This window comes from Mustela nigripes, chromosome 5, assembly GCF_022355385.1.
Source record: "Mustela nigripes isolate SB6536 chromosome 5, MUSNIG.SB6536, whole genome shotgun sequence".
NCBI lineage: Eukaryota > Metazoa > Chordata > Mammalia > Carnivora > Mustelidae > Mustela > Mustela nigripes.
Window position 1 is genome coordinate 20,981,718 of NC_081561.1, and position 17,732 is coordinate 20,999,449.

Here is a 17,732-nt window from a genome sequence, read left to right on the forward strand (position 1 = left end):
TTTTAAGTTTTTAATTCCAGTTGGTTAACGTACAGTGTTATATTAGTTTCAGGTGTAGGTTACAGTGGTTCAGCATTTCCATATGTCACCCCGTGCTCCTCGCTAGGACACTCCTTAATCCCCACCTCCTGTTTCATAACCGCCCACCCACACTTCTCCTCCCTCGTAACCACCAGTTTGTCCTCTAGAGTCAAGAGTCAGTTTCTTGATGTGTCTCCCTTTCTCTTGTTTGCTTTGCACATTTGTTTTGTTGCTTAGATGTCACGTATGAGTGAAGTCATGTGGTATTTGTCTTTCTTGGACGGACTTTGCTTGGCATTATGCTCTCTAGCTCCATCCACGTCATTGCAAATGGCAAGATGTCATTCTTTTTTTAGGCTGAATTCTATTCCATTGTATACATATACCACTTCTTCCTTATCCGTTCATCAATCGATGGACACTTGGGCTGCTTCCGTATCTTGGTTCTTATAAATAATGCATGCATCCCTTTGAATTAGTGTTTTTGTATTCTTTGGGTAAATACCCAGTAGTGCAATTGCTAAATCATAGGGTAGCTCTATTTTTAAATTTTCTGCAGAACCTCCATACTCTTTCCCATAGTGGCTGCACCAGTTTGCATTCTTATCAACAGTGCACGGGAGTTCCTTTCTCTTCACATTCTTGCCAGCCCTGGTTGCTTCTTGTGTTGTGGATTTTAGCCATTCTGAGAGGTGTAAGGTGATAAGTTATTGTACTTTTGATTTGCTTTTCCCTTTTGATTAGTGATATTGAGTGTCCTTCCATGTGTCTGTTGGCCATCTGGATGTCTCCTTTGGAGCAATGTCTGTTCTTATCTTCTGCCCGTTTTTCAATTGAATTATTTGTTTTTGGGGGGTGTCGGGTTTCTAAGTTCTTTATACATTTTGGATACTAACCCTTTATCAGCTATGTCATTGGTGAATATCTTCTCCCATTTTGTAGGTTACCTGGTAGGTTTATCAATTGTTTTCTTCATTGTGCAGAAGCTACATCAAAATATGATGTAGTTCCCAGTAGTTCCTTTTTGCTTTTGTTTCCTTTGCCTCGGGAGACATGTCTAGAAAAAAGTTTTTATGGCAATGTCAAAGAGGTCACTGTGCGTGTTCTCTTCTAGGATTTTTATAGTTTCAGGTTTCACATTTAGGTCTTATTAGTCCATTTTGAATTTATTTTTGTGTATGGTGTGAGAAAGTGATAAATATTTCCTGTTCATTTATATGCTAATGTGGGTGCTGCCAGTGGTGAGGCCGCTTTTCTCTGTGATGAAGGACCAAGCTCTTCCATCTTGTGAGTCTGCTCTTCCCCAAATCCTTGAACTCCTGCTGCCAACCGCCTGAAGGGTGAAGTTGCACTGGCCTCTTCACCACCTTGACCTGAAAGTGATAAAATCAATTTTCTCCCGTAAATCAACTGGTGAGAATTAGTCGTAGGGCCCACCTAGACGCAAGGCTTTCCAATAGCAACTCTACCTTATGGAATGAAAAGCCATTGAGAAACTGCCAGTTTCTCAGCAGTTGAGAAGCTCTGCAAAACAGATATGAATTTTATATGGAAAGTAACTAACAGGGTACCTATAGTGGCTCAGTCGGTTAAGCGTGTGCCTTCTGCTCAGGTTGTGATCCTGGCAGGGCTCCCTGCTCCCTGGGGAGTCTGCTTGTCCCTCTCCCTCTGCCCCTCCCCAACTGGAGCATTCATGCATGCTCTGTATCTCTCCCTAGCTCTCTCTCTCAAATAGATAAATAAATAAATAAATAAATAAAATCCTTTTTTTTAAAAAAGCAACTCATGGTTAAAGGATAGTTTTCTTCATTGTTGAACTAATTGTGTGCCTTCATCTTTAGCATACGTATATTATTGTTTTCTACCTTTTCTTAAGGAATTGTTTTTCACATTATAATTAGATTATAATTTTACATTATAATTTGATAATCTCTGAAAACCAAATAATAGCTTCATTTTCATGTTCTTGTGCATTTAAACACTTTGTGCCTTATAGATTAAGAACAGTCAGTAAGACCAACCTCATTTTTACTTACTTTATATAAAATGTTATAGATCCAATGAATATTTATATAAAAATGGTTGTATATTTTTATGTAGGCTTTTAATTTTATAGGTGAAATAGTGATACTCTGTTCTTAGAGATTTTCTCTTGTGGGTCTGAGTATGATTTAACTTAGAAGACTAGAATGTATATAAAATTAGAGGGGCGCCTGGGTGGCTCAGAGGGTTAAGGCCTCTGCCTTCAGCTCAGGTCATGATCTCAGGGTCCTGAGATCGAGCCCCGCATCGGGCTCTCTGCTCAGCAGGGAGCCTGCTTCCCTTTCTCTCTCTGCCTGCCTCTCTGCCTACTTGTGATCTCTGTCTGTCAAATAAATAAATAAAATCTTTTAAAAAAATAAAATAAAATAAAAATAAAATTAGAATTACATTTATCATGTGTAGTGAAGTAACACTTGCAAAGGAGTTTCCTTCATTATATATTATATATATATATATTCCTTCATTATATATATGAAATATATATGTATTTCCTTCACTATATACAAGTTGCTGGTAAGACTCTCATGGAATTGTCTCTTGTAAATCCTTTCCAAGTTAAAAGATAAATCCATGCTCAATTTCTGCATGTTTTGGTTTGTTTCTTGTGAATTTTTTTTTAAACAATCTCTACACCCAATGTGGGGCTGAACACACACAATCCCAAGATAAAGAGTCACATGGTGCATCCCCTGAGCCAGCCAACTGAGCTCAGATCTGCATGTTTCATACATGTGAATATCGTAATTGGATACCCAGTGCCTATATATGTGTAAGCATACTTCTCTTTATTGACCTTGGTTGGCACTTAAAAACCTCAAAAGAAGATAGTTCAAGGAGTTACCCTATGTCTGAATTCATTTTGACCATTTTCTTTTCTCTAGATATCTCCATCTGTAATCTCTAATACTGCCTCTCTATCTTATCTGTTTATCTGTCATCTCTACTGACAGTCCTCTGCACAGTAGTGTGGGATTGTAAAAATAACCTTGAGAACTGAAAATGCATAAAACAATTTTAATAATCATTAGGAAAAAATATATTTTATCAGTGACCTTCACAATTTTTTGTTAAAACATTAAAAACTCTCTTATTCTCAGTCGTAAATGTATAGGGAAATGAAAAAAAAGCAGTAAAACTCTATTTAGTATTTTATAATTTGAAACAGAAATTTGGAGAATTAAAGCACTTTGTTCCTTTATAAAAATTTTCAAGGGTAGTTTGAACCATGCTTGCTGTCTTCTCATCATGTAACTCATGGAATGAGTATCTTCTTGGCCATGGCAAATTGCCATACTTCGAAGTGTGGATCACCTTCTGGCATCTCATCCTTTGTGCCTTCAGTGTCATGAAATATCCCCGAGCGTTCTTTTAATGTGAAATTTATGTTTTACAGATGTCACTTCCTCCAAGACAACTCGACCCTTTTCATCACAACTAGTTTCCTCGCGTTTGTTGGTACGTCCTCTTTCACTGTGTTTTTATTGGTCATATGTCCAGAGTGTCTCAGCTGGTAGCAAGGTCAACGTCCCCTGGTCAGCCATGCATGAAAAATTCTAACTTAACTTCCAGTGTTAGTGCTGTACATTTCTGTGCTCTACTTCCATCTTTGTTGGCCATTACCCTCTTGATTTGATTGTCCTTTTTTTTTCCTTTTTTTTTTTTTTTTTTTGGTAGATGTTAACTGGGATTTTCAATGGGAGACAAAGGAGCAATGGAATGACATGCTTTTCTGTCTGTACCTGCACAAACTAACAGATGTACAGTGATCAGTCACCAACAGACTGACGAAAGTGTGACCGCTGGTCACGGGATAGGGTGCAACATTGACGTTTTTATGTAGAGTTTTGTGGACTGAAGAGCTAGCAACAAAGTTTATACTTCAAATGATTACTCACATTTGATATCTTGCAGTAACTGAAATTCGAACCCTTTTGTTGGAGACCCGTAGTATTTCACTAGACCGCGATAGCTGAAATTTGTGTATATTGGAATCGTGCAGACAAGGATTGTTTGTTTCTGTGTGTGATTTCTTTTTATGGAATCCTCTCCCTCCTCCTCAGATCCTTTTTCCTTCTCTGCTATTATGACTTCAGCTGCATCCCATATAAAACAAACACCATGAAGCCCTTTATTTATTCTGCTACAATATGTCTATGACTTAAGCTGGGATAGGTTTGAGGAAATGAAGCATCATTGTTGAGAGAAATTGGTAAAATATTTGCCTTTGGAAAATGGAAAAGGGCTCGAATTGGAGAGGGCTAAAAAAACACTGCACCTGTAGGGAGGGTCATACCCAAGTGACTGCACACCCTCCGCACGCCTGGATGTGATGACGTTCCACGTTAAGAGTGAAATGTTCATTACTCGAGATAGTGTAACTTGAAACTAGTTAATTATGGGATTTGAAAAAGAGCAATGCTGATATTTACAAATAAATTAGATGTGACTCTGGTGGGTATATAGAATAAATTGAAACAATTTTAAACTATAAGGGATAAGATTTCTCTTGGGTTATCGACAATAAAATCTCGATTTGTGGTTTTTAAACTTTAAAATGTATTTAAATCACTGGCAGTTTTTATTAAAAGACAGATTCCAGGGTGGGGTCTGAGATTTTGTAGTTTTAACTACCTCCCGGGGAATGCTAAGGAGCTGACCGAACATTGAGTATGAAGCATCTAGAACTACCAAGATTCTGCTGTATAAATTTAGGAAGCCAATGGCTTTAGCAAATACAACTATACCATATTTAAAATTGCTTCATTTGCCTATTTTCTGCTTCCATGACAGTGGAAAATAAGCACCGTTAAGAACTGCTTTGGACCTTCCTTATCTTTCAAGCTTCCTCTTTGCGTTTCCTTTCCGTGCCTTCTGAAAGATTCCTTTCTTTACTCCGACACTGTCATCGCCTTCCAGTCATTCACCAGCTCACCGAATCTGGCTACTTCTAACTGAGACCCTCTGAATGCACATCAGGACTGCCTCATGGTCACCTGTGTGATGTGTGCACAAGGTCTGGTAATGTTGAGCTGCCTTCATGCAGTTCTCCCCTCTTCTGGTTTCCGGAACATTCTTGCTCTTGTTTCTTCTCCACCTTTTCTGATGTCACCTTCTCCACCTCCTGCACCAGCTCCTCTGTCCAGACCCTTCAGTGTTATTCTCTCCTTCTCACTGGCCAGCTGCTCCTCACTGGCATTTCCCCTATGGCCCCAGTTGCCCATTTACCATGCATATTTCAGTGACTCCCAAATTTTGATCTTTCTGTCTCTTAAGACTGTCATAGGTTCAATCCCATAGTGACCTTGGGCACTATCCTGACCCTCGTCAGATTCCTCTGACAATATTTCCCATTTCTGTACATGGCAGAGGGGCAGGTTACAGTAACTAGATCAATCTGAATTTATTTCTCTAGGATGGGACATTCTGGTTTGACGCCACTGTTAGTTACAGCTGATTTGATGGATGCATCCAACATATGAATATGATATATTTCCTTGGTTATGTTTTTGATTGTGGTCATCTCTCTCGATTTAAAACCATACTAAGCATATTGAAAAAAAAATTTTTTTTTGAGAGAGGGTGGGGAGGGAGGGGCACAGGGCGAGGGAGAGAGAGAATCTTAAGGAGACTCTGTGCCCAGGGCAGAGCTGACATGGGCTCGATCTCATGACCCTGAGGTCAAGACCTGAGCTGAATTTGAGAGTCAGACCCTTAATTGACTGAGCCACCCAGTTGCCCCTAATCAACAGTTTCTTTATCAAGGACTACGTTATACATCAAACGTTTATTTTTATAGATGGAATCTTTGGAATTGTCCACATTTGGAAAATAACTAATTTTGAGTTTACTATTCTATTCCTTTACATTAATAAAAATGTAACATGCAACTAAGACATAGCCTGAAGAATTTTAGCATGAGAAATGTGCTTGATAAACAGGGTATAAATAGACTGTGTTTAGTGCATTTAATTCAACACATAATTATTAAATATTTATGAAGCATCACCATTTGTATTAAGTCTTGCTGGCCTCAAATTTTTCATGAGAAGGAGGCAAATATGTGCCTAAATAATTATAGTCAGATGTGTTAATTTGTATGGTAAATATTAGTAAAATAGGCTATAGTAATTCGAAGGAGAAGACACCCAATCGATCTAGAGAAGTTATGAGAATTTTCAAAAAGGAAGTGGAATTGGGTCTTTTGGAGACCTCTTGAGGCATGAAAAGGGGAGAGAAATCTGGATTTCGGAGAAGAGCACATGCAAAGACATTAAACCCAAAAGGGCACTGAGGGTTTGGGATAAGTGGTAAATCGGTAGGTTCGCTCTGTGTTCTTGGGTGGCGGAATCCTTGAGCCTAGGAATGAAAACTCTGCTCCTCCTCTGTCCTAAAGTCAAACTTCATTACCCTGGTCTTGGAAGAGGGTATAGGGCCCTTGATGAATGAAATTCCAGGGTTCAGATTCTTGAAGGATGAAGGCATAAGGCCCTGGGGAGGAACATTCCTTTAGTCCTAGGGAAGAAAGCCAGTGCAGGGATTTCTACAGCTACGTCTAGGGCAATGGCTCCATTGCCAAGTCTGGGGATGGAGCCCACGTTCCTTATGGCTCACGGGGAGGTTGCTTGGGGGTGGTTGGATATAGAAGAGGAAGCTGATCATAGGGATTAGAAGGAGATTGTTATTTAAAAACATAATGGTCACTGTCTCTGGCTATAATTAGTGTAATCTAATTTTACTGTGTAGGATCAGAAAGTTAAACCAGAACAATTACACTTCTCAGTTTATGATGTGGTTGTGAATGAATTATTGATTAGCAGTTTTATTCATTTTCAAAGAATTAGAATGCTAGAAACTATACTTAAGCCAAAAGTTGTATTAGACAGAATTAAATCTTTTTTTCCTCTCCAAATTTGATTATTGCCAGCACTTCTAATCTTGTGGTGATTCAAAAATATAAGCGTAACCAATTAGATGCTGGAAATATCAACAAATTAAAATATGGTGAGTCTGTGGGGCCTTGAACTCCTGTGTACTGACTTAGGCCATATATGTGACAGAAGAGTGTTTGGGTTTCCTAAATATGAAACTTCATACCCACTAGTGAGGCCCAAATTCCTAGCTAAAACTCTCTGTCAAGATAGAAATTTGTAGGAGAAGAGCTCTATGGCCATAGGATAATCATATTTCAAGAGGGTTTTCTTTTCAATAGGCCAGTCAGAGAAAGACAAATACCATATGATTGCATTCATATGTGGAATTTAAGAAACAAACCAGCAACAGAAAAAAAGAGAGAGAGAGACAAACCCAGGAACAGACTCTTCACTCTAGAGAACATGCTGATGGTCACCAGAGGGGAGGTGGCTTGGGGGCGGGTGAGATCGGTGATGGGGATTAGGGAGGGCACCTGTTGTGATGACCGCTCCTTCATACCTGGAACTAGTCTAACACTGGGCGTTATCTCAAAGGACTCTTCATCACAGAACATGACTCCGATTTACAGTAAACCAATGTGTTTGGGAAGAAATCCTGCGGTAGCTAATGACACCATTGGGAAATAAAATAGGAAAAAAAAAAAAAAAAGATGAAATGGGTCAAGCAGGAAGCAGAGGAAAAAAGAAGGAAGAACAAAAATTGGTAAGAGGTTGTCTGTCCTGGATAGTGCTGGGTGCTAAGATGAGAAAGGTTCCAGTTGTACCTTAATGAACGTCACTATTGTTGTTATTATTATTATTATTATTATTATTAAAGATTTTAATTTATTTATTTGAGAGAGGGGGAGAGCATGAGCTAGGGGGAGCAACAGAGGCAGAGGGAGAAGCAGGGTCCCCACTGAGCAGGGAGCCTGATGTGGGGCTTGATCCCAGGACCCCGAGATCATGACCTGAGCCGAAGGCAGGCACTTAACCTGTTGAGCCACCAGACATCCAACACAAGTCTTTTCTTGTAAAGCTTCCACTTCCTGGAGCAGTGGGTGTTAAGAAATTAAAATTATGTGACATATGGGTAAGTAAAAGTTAAGGAATTGAAACCCCAAATATAAAAATCGTGCCAAACCTCTTAGTTCTCCCTTGAACTTGGGGACAAAATGAGGAGATTGGAGTTCCAAACTCTACTTGGGACCAATCAGCATTGCTGATACTACGAATATGCTTTGTTCATATGCTTTACACACAGGAGGGGCTGCAGAGAAGACACCCCACCTTTCTCTGGCAGTTGTAACTCCACATACTGTTTGTTCTGCTTAGTCTCTTGGTGGTTCTAAGTGTAATTCATTTATTTTGCTAGAATTAACTATAGAAGAGATTCATTGGGTGTGGTGGATAAAAGTCCCTTTTCTCAGCGAAAGACATTTTAATCTCAGGAATGTTCATATTCTTAATGAAAGCTCTTAAGCGGGCAGCTGTAGAACCTTATGAAAAAAAAAATGAAGTAAAACAGTCCAGTTGAGCAGTAGAGATTCAAAATCGTTAGTAGATGAGACATCTCGATGCCTTATAAAAACCAACTTGTTAAATAAACTGGATATTTTGGCATTGTGTAGACAAAGTCATAGTTCTGTAAACATTAGGTTAGACGGCATCAGATTTTTTTCTGCTGAAGATAGCTCCGGTGATTGAATTCAGTGTTTTAAAAAGTTAGGGGCACCTGGGTGGCTCAGTGGGTTAAAGCCTCTGCTTTCAGCTCAGGTCATGATCTCAGGGTCGTGGGATCGAGCCCCGCATCGGGCTCTCCGCCCAGCGAGGAGCCTGCTTCCTCCTCTCTCTCTGCCTGTCTCTCAGCCTACTTGTGATCTCTGTCAAGTAAATAAATAAAATCTTAAAAAAAAAACAAAAAAAATAAAAAATAAATAAAAATTTAGCTAAAAAAGTAGTGATTTGGGGGGGCGCCTTGCTGGCTCAGTCAGTAGAGCGTGCGACTCTTAATCTTGGCATCGTGAGTACAGGGTACAGAGATTCCTTAAAAATAAAATCTTAAAAAGAAGTGATTTGGTTTTATAATATAGAAACAAAAAAAGTTTGTTATTTTCTATTGGGGTGATTTTATTTAAAAGTGGTTGGGACATACGTAAAAATGAAAAACATGTGTAGTGGGGTGGGGGACTGCTTGGAACAATACAGATTTCTCTGTCAAAATAATATTTTACAATTCTAGAGTTCTTTTCATTTTTCAAAAGTTTCCATATATATTTTTTCTCATCTAATTCTACAGTTTTTTAAAAAATAGTGTGAATTATTACATTTTCCGATTTGGAGGTGAAGAGACTGCATCTCAGGCAGGTGAACTGACGCGCCTAGACTGACAGGTTGTTACAGTAACACTCCTCACATCGTTCACACGTCCCTGTATCTACTCCCTTACGTCGTCTAGACCCGCTCTAACCGCACTGACTCATGCTGTTTTTGGCCAGTGGAACAACAGCAAACAGGGTACACACAGCGACTTGATGGGGGCTTGTGCAATGCTCTCTCCCTTTCTTCCTGTTGGGGATCTTTGTGGTCCCAGGTGCAGCCTGAATGGGGCTCCTGGAGGCTGGGCTGGAGTCTCAGACGTGTGGATGAGGTCAGCCTCGCTCTACCGGCTCCAGCAAGACAGCCAAGGGGGTAGAACCAGCCAGCCAGCCAGCCAGCCCTCGGCATCATGAATTAATAATCCGTTGTTGTCTTAAGCCACTACCTTTGGGGATGGTTTTTAAAGCATCAAACACTAACTCACAAACCTCCAGTCAGAAGGAGGGAGGAGGCAAGACCAAAGCCCAGAACTTGGGGATCCAATTTCAGCCCTCCGCCGGGGGATGGAAAAGTGGGTCTTTGACCCAGAACTTGAAAGGAATCGATCTAAAGGATTTTAAAGATTGGAAAGGGAGAAATCGGATCCTCTTACAGTGACTCTCGGAGGCTTCAGTTTTCGCTTATTTTTACAAAATTCTTTTATCTTTGTAACTGAAGAGCTGTTAGCTACCCACTCTTTTTTTTTTTTTTTTCCTCTTTCTATTTGTTCCGTCATCTCTTCTATCATAGTATGTGGCTTTTATTAAGGGTTAAGTTTTCTAGGGAAAATGTAAGCTAAAACTGCTCAGGCTTATTCATGTATTGTCTTTTGACATATTTATAATTCAGGGTATATGTATTTTACCTTCTACAGGCCTGTGGTGTTGAATAAAATAACCAGGCGAACACAGGGGAACGTTTTTTTATTTTCAAACTTACCTCTGCAGGGGCTGTGCCCACTCAGGTCAGTAGTTCACAACTGCTTAAAAATAAAACAAGCTATTTTTGTTGTTTTACATGACACCAAAAAATCACGCAGAGGATCCCAAGGAAAACAAACATTCATGCTTTCATTATTTGTTGTCTCAGTAGTTGCTTTGGTGAATTTCCTTCAACTCTTCCTCAGTTTCTTCTCGTTTTGTTACGGAGATTGATCTTTTTGAGGCCCCAAATAATTTTTTTTAAAGTAAGATTTAATTTGAACAGGGATGGGGCAGTGGGTCCAACAATGGTTTTCCAAGGGCGGGCGGCCGCAGCTTTGAAGCCCAGCCTCATAGCCATGGCTTCATAATGCCCCACTGGGGGGAAAAAAAAATCCCACAGAAAAGTAAACATTTTGACAAGGATCTAGACATCAATTGGAGCTTGTCCAGTATTAAACAGAAACACATGCTTTGTTCAAGGCATTTGCAGAAACAAAACCATCCTGCCTTCTTTCTTTATTTATTTTTTAAGCTCCGTCTTCCATTTATGCTATGTCATGGCTAAAGAAGGCCATGAATTGGAAACAAAGGCAAATTCTCCCAAGCAGAGTCTGAAACACATCTACCCTCCCTTTCCGGTGCCTTGACCCATGACCTCAAGGCACCGCACCCTTCCACGTGTGGCTAGAAATACGCTTTGGCCAGGTCTTCATTATAGATGCCAAAGACAAGAAAGCTGAGCATACACCCCTCCCTCTGAGGAAAGTGCTGAGAGTCAACCCTCTCTCTGGTTTTCTTTCCCACTTTATTGGAGCGGTGGCTGCTGCTGCTGGGGGTTCCCTGTCTTATGGAAGCTTCCTATCCTGTAAGTGATGAAGCTTCTCATCTTCCTCTCAACTAAAAGTTCGAGACATTTGAGAAGTTACCTCATGCACCAGGGCCAGGAGAGGGTCTGTGCGCATTTTCCAGACTCTACAAGCCCCCAATTCGAAGGACTGTGATCTATGAGGTGGTATGGACCTTGGGGACACAAAACCAAATAGTCTAAGAGCTCTGTCAATCCTGTGGGCTAAGTCAGCACCGAACCTAGACCATTCTTCTTTGTCTTCATAGGAGTTGTACAACGGGGTACTTAACTAAAACTTTTCACTTTCAACTCATTATACTGGTGTGGACTGGATGCCTTTCTAAGTCTATTGAAAACAGAAAGCTGCAGTGTTTGTAGAGTGTAGCTACAATGAGGCACTGACAGTGTTTTGGCCAAATTTCTTTAAAGATCGTTGCGTTTCTAATCATTATAAAATAATCCTCGGAGTGAGGCAATTTTACATATTAAATTTCACAATTACCTGTTTATAAAATTTACAGGCAATAAAAGGGGAAAACATCTGTATTTCATATTTCTTTAAAATCAGCCTTGTAACTGATGCTTCCAAGACCACCCACTGGTGAGACGTGGAGGTACAAAATGGTCCTAAAAATGGCTCCAGACCCACATAGTCCTTCCACTGCTCATGCTCGCCATTTTGGCTTCCGGAATGAGCTTGAGCTCCTTCCCTCCTCCTCTGGGAATTCTCTCCTCAGACAGAAACAGGCCTAAGAGGGGGCCAACCCATGATTTTCCACTAACAGCAACTTTGGCCGCTTAGAACTGGCCCGTGTCACTTCTCCACATCTGGCTGTCTGTGTCGCTGTCGTGGGAACCACCGGCCACCCTGAAGATCTGTGGAAGATCCTCTGCTGTGGAAGGGGGACTGTGGGTAGAAGCAGTCCTCCATCGTGCTATGTGATGGTAGACTGCATCGTTTGTCCTGTCCTGGGCTGCGGCGGGAACTTTCCCTCATGCTCCCTTGGGGGCACATCCCTTCAATCACCGTTCCTCAGAAAAATGAAGACTCCCCTCCCCGCCTTGGTATCGGGTCAGACTCTCCGGCTGGATTTCACCCTGAATTCCGTGTATGTTCAGTCCGTTTTCAGGACTCCCAATTTATTTATGAAATATCAACACAATTGGTCACACAGCAAGTTAATGGAAGCTTTACCCCCAAGTCTGAGATCAATTGAAATGGGATCAACCAGACAAGTTGGTACCAAACCAAGGCATCCTGGGGTACGTGAAGATTGGCACGGGCCAGGCTCATAGGGAATGATTTAAGGGAAACCATTTTTAAACTCCCTGCATCCCTGTGTTCTCTTTTCTAAATTTCTTTCTCTGACAAGGCATGTATATTGGAAGACTCAAACACCGGTCTTCCCACCGCGCCTTTCAGAATTGCCCTTATCCGGTTTTATGAAGAAAGGCATGCCTTTCACTCACCCTGAATCTTATCATTGTGCAGTGCCCCGGGGTGTACAGATTTCTGGGATTCCAGACAAAAAGACCATTTGGAATGCTGTTGTCAATGAAGCCTCCTTTGATCAAGGCACCATGAGCTCATGGTAAATCTTCATGTCCTTCTGTCTTACATTTACTTTTCTTAAGTGCATGGCAAGAGGAGTCACTTGTGGCGATCCGAATTCACTTATCCCGTGGAACAGAATGACAGTACGGGACGATTTTCATTCAGTGACCTTGGCCTCTTTGGCTGTGTGTGTGGAGATCTATGTCCCATGGGAAAGGCAGTACATTTGCAGGATGTTGAGGATTAGCACGAACTCTTACAGTCCCCTCATTGTACCTCTGCACTCCCTTGCCTCCTGTTCATTACATCATCGTCCCTCGGCGGCTCTGCAATTTGAGGCAACCCTCAGTTTCCTCATCTCGAAAGTACCATTAAACTAGTGCCCACCGTAGCAGGCTGCAGTGAGGGCTAATGGAGACAGTGTCAGGAAAACATTTCAGAGAAGACCCGAATAAAGTACATGCCAAAGACATGTTTGTTTCATGGATAAGGCCACTTACAGATTTTCTTTTTGTCTAGTTACAACAGGGGAGCATCCTTGGGCAAAACCAACTCTCCAACTGGGGGGTAAAGAACTCAGCCTTCCCCAGAGAGAAATCTGGCCTCTGACCTTGTTTCTTGGGAGGGAATCTCTAAGGCCTTAGAATGTGTCATCTTGGGGCGCCTGGGTGGCTCAGTGGGTTAAGCCGCTGCCTTCGGCTCAGGTCATGATCTCAGGGTCCTGGGATCGAGTCCCGCATGGGGCTCTCTGCTCAGCAGGGAGCCTGCTTCCTCCTCTCTCTCTCTGCCTGCTTCTCTGCCTACTTGTGATCTCTCTCTGTCAAATAAATAAATAAAATCTTTAAAAAAAAAAAAAAAAAAAAAGAATGTGTCATCTTAGAGAAGTTGTCCAAAAGTTGACATTGAAAAGGCTCTTCTGTTTACCTGGAGGCCTTTGGCCAGCCAGATGGGAGCAACCGCTGTCTGGAGTGAAAGCTTTGGGCTGCACCAACCACGTGATTTATGATGGGGTTTGCATCATGCATGAGCCGGAGGGCCTGGAAACTGAGATCAGCTGTCTGGGCAGTTAGTCATGCCGAGGTGACGGAGCCCCAGTGAAGTCTCTGGACGCTGAGGCTTGAATGAGCTCCGCTGCTTGGAAACTCTGCATATTGTCACACGTCAGTGCCAGGAAAGTAAAGTGGATCCTGACTCCCTGGGGAAAGGACAGCCAGAGGATCCACATTTCATACCTTCTTTGACTCTGCTCTGTATCCCCTTTCCCTTGGCCGATGTTAGTCTGTATCTCTCAACTGCGATACTCCTAACAAGCAGTATAATAGTTTCCGGTGGTTAACTGAGGTCAAGGTGTACTTGAAGCCCTTCCAGCTAATGATGGAACCCAACAGCAGCCTTAGGGATCCCTGAAGTGACGAGCGCTGTCAGAAGTGGGCGTGGTCTTGTTCATTTCATCATGCGTCTAAATACTGACTCCCTGTGTTGTACACCTGAATCTAATACAGTATTATAGATCCACTCTTCAACAGAAGTAGGTGTGGTCTTGTGGACTCCTCTCTCTAAATCTTGCACCTGCAGAAGGACTTTAACCTTGTACCCATACACTTGATGCTTTTGTGTCAGCTAACTTGGATTGTGTGATAATGTGCTTCGGAACTCGGTAATTAATTCTTATTTTCCAAATAGGGACACGTATGGAGAAGAATTCCTTAAGCTGACTGATCACCAAGAAGGAACCTGCAAATCCTCCTGCGTTGTTGTGAAGGCCATCACTAGGCAGCTCTCTTGGGCCTTGGCTCACATCAGCAGCGTAGGGCGCTCCGCACGGATGAGGAACTGGGTTGCTTTGGACAAGTCAGTCTCTTATGACTTCTGTTTCTTTCGAGAACCCTGCCTAATAGACAGGGGTGCAGGCTCCTAAACATCATCTCAAGGCTATTGTTGAAGGTGAACTGGATCCAGCCTACTGAACTACTCGAGTGAAAAAAGAAAAGAAAAATGGAATGTCTGGGGTGGAAACAACATATAGAAAGAAGGTTCTTCTATTTTCCTTAACATCCTTTGTCCATTCCAGGCATTCTGCTTATGTAAAGGTGATTTATCAGGAATATATTCTTCTCAATATGATCCCTGTACATTGTTTTTTCATGTTCTAAAAAGGATCTATTTTCTCTCTCTCTCTCTCTAAAAAACATTTTATTTGAGAGAAAGTATGTGTGAGAGTGAGCTGGGGGTAGGAGCAGTGGACGAGGGACAAGCAAGCTCCTTGCTGAGTATGGAGCCTGACACGGGGTTTGATCCCACGAGCCTGACCGGGATCATGACCTGAGCTGAAATCAAGGTCAAATGCCCAACCAACTGAGCCACCCAGGCACCCCTGGAAAAGATATGTTCCCGTAATAGCCACCAGTGAAAACGACAACTCAGAAAACCTAGTGCAAACTTGTGGCCACAATTTAAGGACAGCATTAATAAATGGCAATGAATTACTCATCATCTTCCATGTGATAAATAACAATTCGTGCATTACCTCGCTTGGTCCCCATCCCAACAATGTCTCCCATGGGAAAGCTGAGGAAGCTGAAGTTCAGAAGGCTTTAGAAAGGCTGGGGGTGGGGCATGTAGATAGATCGAATGAACAGAAGCAGGATTGACAGCCCTGCTATTAGATTCTGAAGCCCATGCTAATGTCCACAATAGCCAAACTGGAAGGAACCAAGATGCCCTTCAACAGATGAATGGATAAAAAGATATGGTTCATACATACAATGGAACATTACTCAGCCATCAGAAAGGATGGATACCCAATATTTGCATCAACGTGGATGGAACTGGAGGGGATTATGGTGAGTGAAATACGTCAAGCAGAGAAAGACAAGTATCATACGGTTCCACTCATATGTGGAACATAAGGAATAGTGTGGAGGACCACAGGGGAGGGGAGGGAGACTGAGTGGGAAGAAATCAGAGAGGGAGACAAACCATGAGAGACTCTGGACTCCGGGAAACAAACTCAGGGTTACAGAAGGGAGGGAGTGGGGGGATGGGGTAGCCGGGTGATGGGCATTAAGGAGGGCACGTGTGGTGATGAGCCCTGGGTGTTATACACACCAGTGAATCATTGAGCACTACAACAAAAACTTGTGATGCACTATATGTTGGCCAACTGAACATAATAAAAAATAAAGTCCATGCCAGGCCCTGCCTACTGTGTCCTGCTGCATGTCGTGTTACAGATCTCTCTAGTCATGGCTCACGGGAGGGAAGAGTGTGTTGGCCCAGCCCTATGGGATGCACAGACAGTCAAATGAGTGCCCACTTCGTCTCGACCAGTGAACTGAGAACGCCAGGCCAGAGAGAAAGGCTGCACAGGTCAGTGGGGGCATGAGCTGCCACCGGAAGTCTGGATGGTCATGTCCCAGGACTCTGGCATGGAAATTACACATCGTGGGGACCCATTTGCAAGAGCGGGTAGGGTGACAGTGATGTAGCAGCTTGACTCCAGGGCTGGACACTGGGCCCTAATCTGAGCTCTAACTTAACTGCCTTGTGCTCTGGGAGACTTCATCTTCGCTAGGTCTATGTTTTCTTACATATAAAAGGAAATTCAATTAGAAAATCCTATACTTTTAGGGTGCCTGGGTGGCCTAATTGGTTAAGTATCTGACTCTTGATTTTGGCTCAGGTCATGATCTCAGGGTCCTGAGATCGAGCCCCATGTCTGGCTCTGTGCTGGGCATGGAGCCTGCTTGCGATTCTCTCCCTACCTCTCCCTCTCTAAAAATAGGTAGATAGATAGATAGATAGATAGATAAAAGTAAATGAGGAAGTTGTTCAGCTGATGTTCTTATAAGCAGAAATGAGCAGAAAACATTCCTTAAGATTAAGTATCGGGAGCGCTTGGGTGGTGCAGTCAGTGAAACATTCAGCTCTTGGTTTCAGCACAGATCATGATGTCAGGGTTGTGAGACTGAGCCCCACGTCGGGATCTGTGCTCAGCATGGAGTTGGCTTAAGACTCCCTCTCCCCACTGCTCCCCACCCTTGTATTCTCTCTCTCTCTCTTAAATAAATAAATCCTTTTAAAAAAAAAAATCCTGTACATTTGCAAAGATTGTGCAAACCTTTGTATAAAACATGACCCCCAACCTGAATTTTTGTGGCTGACTCCGAAAGAAAAATATAGATTTGTTGTGCAAGTTCCCCATTGGAATCACTTACAGTCCTCATTATCCGCTCTATCTCACTGTGTATTTGTCTAGATTCGCTTGAGAAGAAAAATCCTCAGTAGAAACAATCACTCCGTGCTTTTGGAAGACAGTTTTCATCTCCTCGGTCTTCCGTTAAAAAGCCTGAATTGTAGCCAGTGTAGTCTAATGAGAGAAATTATTTCACAATGTCAGTATGTCACCTTGAAGAAGTTTACCCATTTAAGAATGGGTTTTGAAGTGTACAGAGAGGCATAATTTGCATACGGTTGTTTTCTGCAACAGTGTTTTTCCAAATAACACATCTGTCCTGTCTCTATTTGCCTGAAGCAATATAGAATGCATACTCTCTTTGAAAGAGAGAATTAATAATGCATCAGGGAACTTTCATCTGGAACAGCAGCTCAGATGTAGTCCAGTCGGTATCGAATGCAAGATATTAATATCCTAGTCTCTGGGAGGACAGAATCCCGGTACAGATTGCCACCAACATCACTTGTATACTTTAATTTGACAGGCACTCATTTACTATATGCTAAGAGCCAGGACCCAAGCCAGATGAGGACTATAAAGTAAACTAACGTCTCTAAGATTCGGTTTCCTCATCTCTGAAGTGCTCACCCTTGTAATATTTACCCCAAAATGAAATAAGTTGGTGCATTTAAAATACCAGTCTCTGGCCTGGTGGAGATATTCAATAAGTAGTCATTTCATTGCAGCAAATATGAGCCCTTGCTGCTTGGAAGGAACTGAAAATGAGTCATGAGGATTAGTACTGTTCAAACAATCAGCAGTAACACACGTCAGGATGTGATCAGTGAGATTAGAATGGCAGGAAGACAATGGGAATACCTGGAGGCAGAAGAGGGCA

General features: G+C 42.1%; 1 protein-coding gene across 3 annotated transcripts in view; it reads left to right on the forward strand.

Annotated features, from left to right (window-relative positions):
* Positions 1–15,851, forward strand: part of LOC132017640 (uncharacterized) — a 284,337-nt gene extending 268,486 nt beyond the window's left edge. For all 3 annotated transcript variants that reach the window (XM_059399535.1, XM_059399534.1, XM_059399536.1), the window contains exons 7-9: positions 3,458–3,519; positions 12,595–12,694; positions 14,341–15,851. In XM_059399535.1, coding sequence (XP_059255518.1) covers positions 3,458–3,519; positions 12,595–12,694; positions 14,341–14,575 — 397 coding nt within the window. In that variant the 3' untranslated portion in view covers positions 14,576–15,851. The remainder of the gene's footprint in view (positions 1–3,457; positions 3,520–12,594; positions 12,695–14,340) is intronic.
* Positions 15,852–17,732: the final 1,881 nt, after the last annotated feature.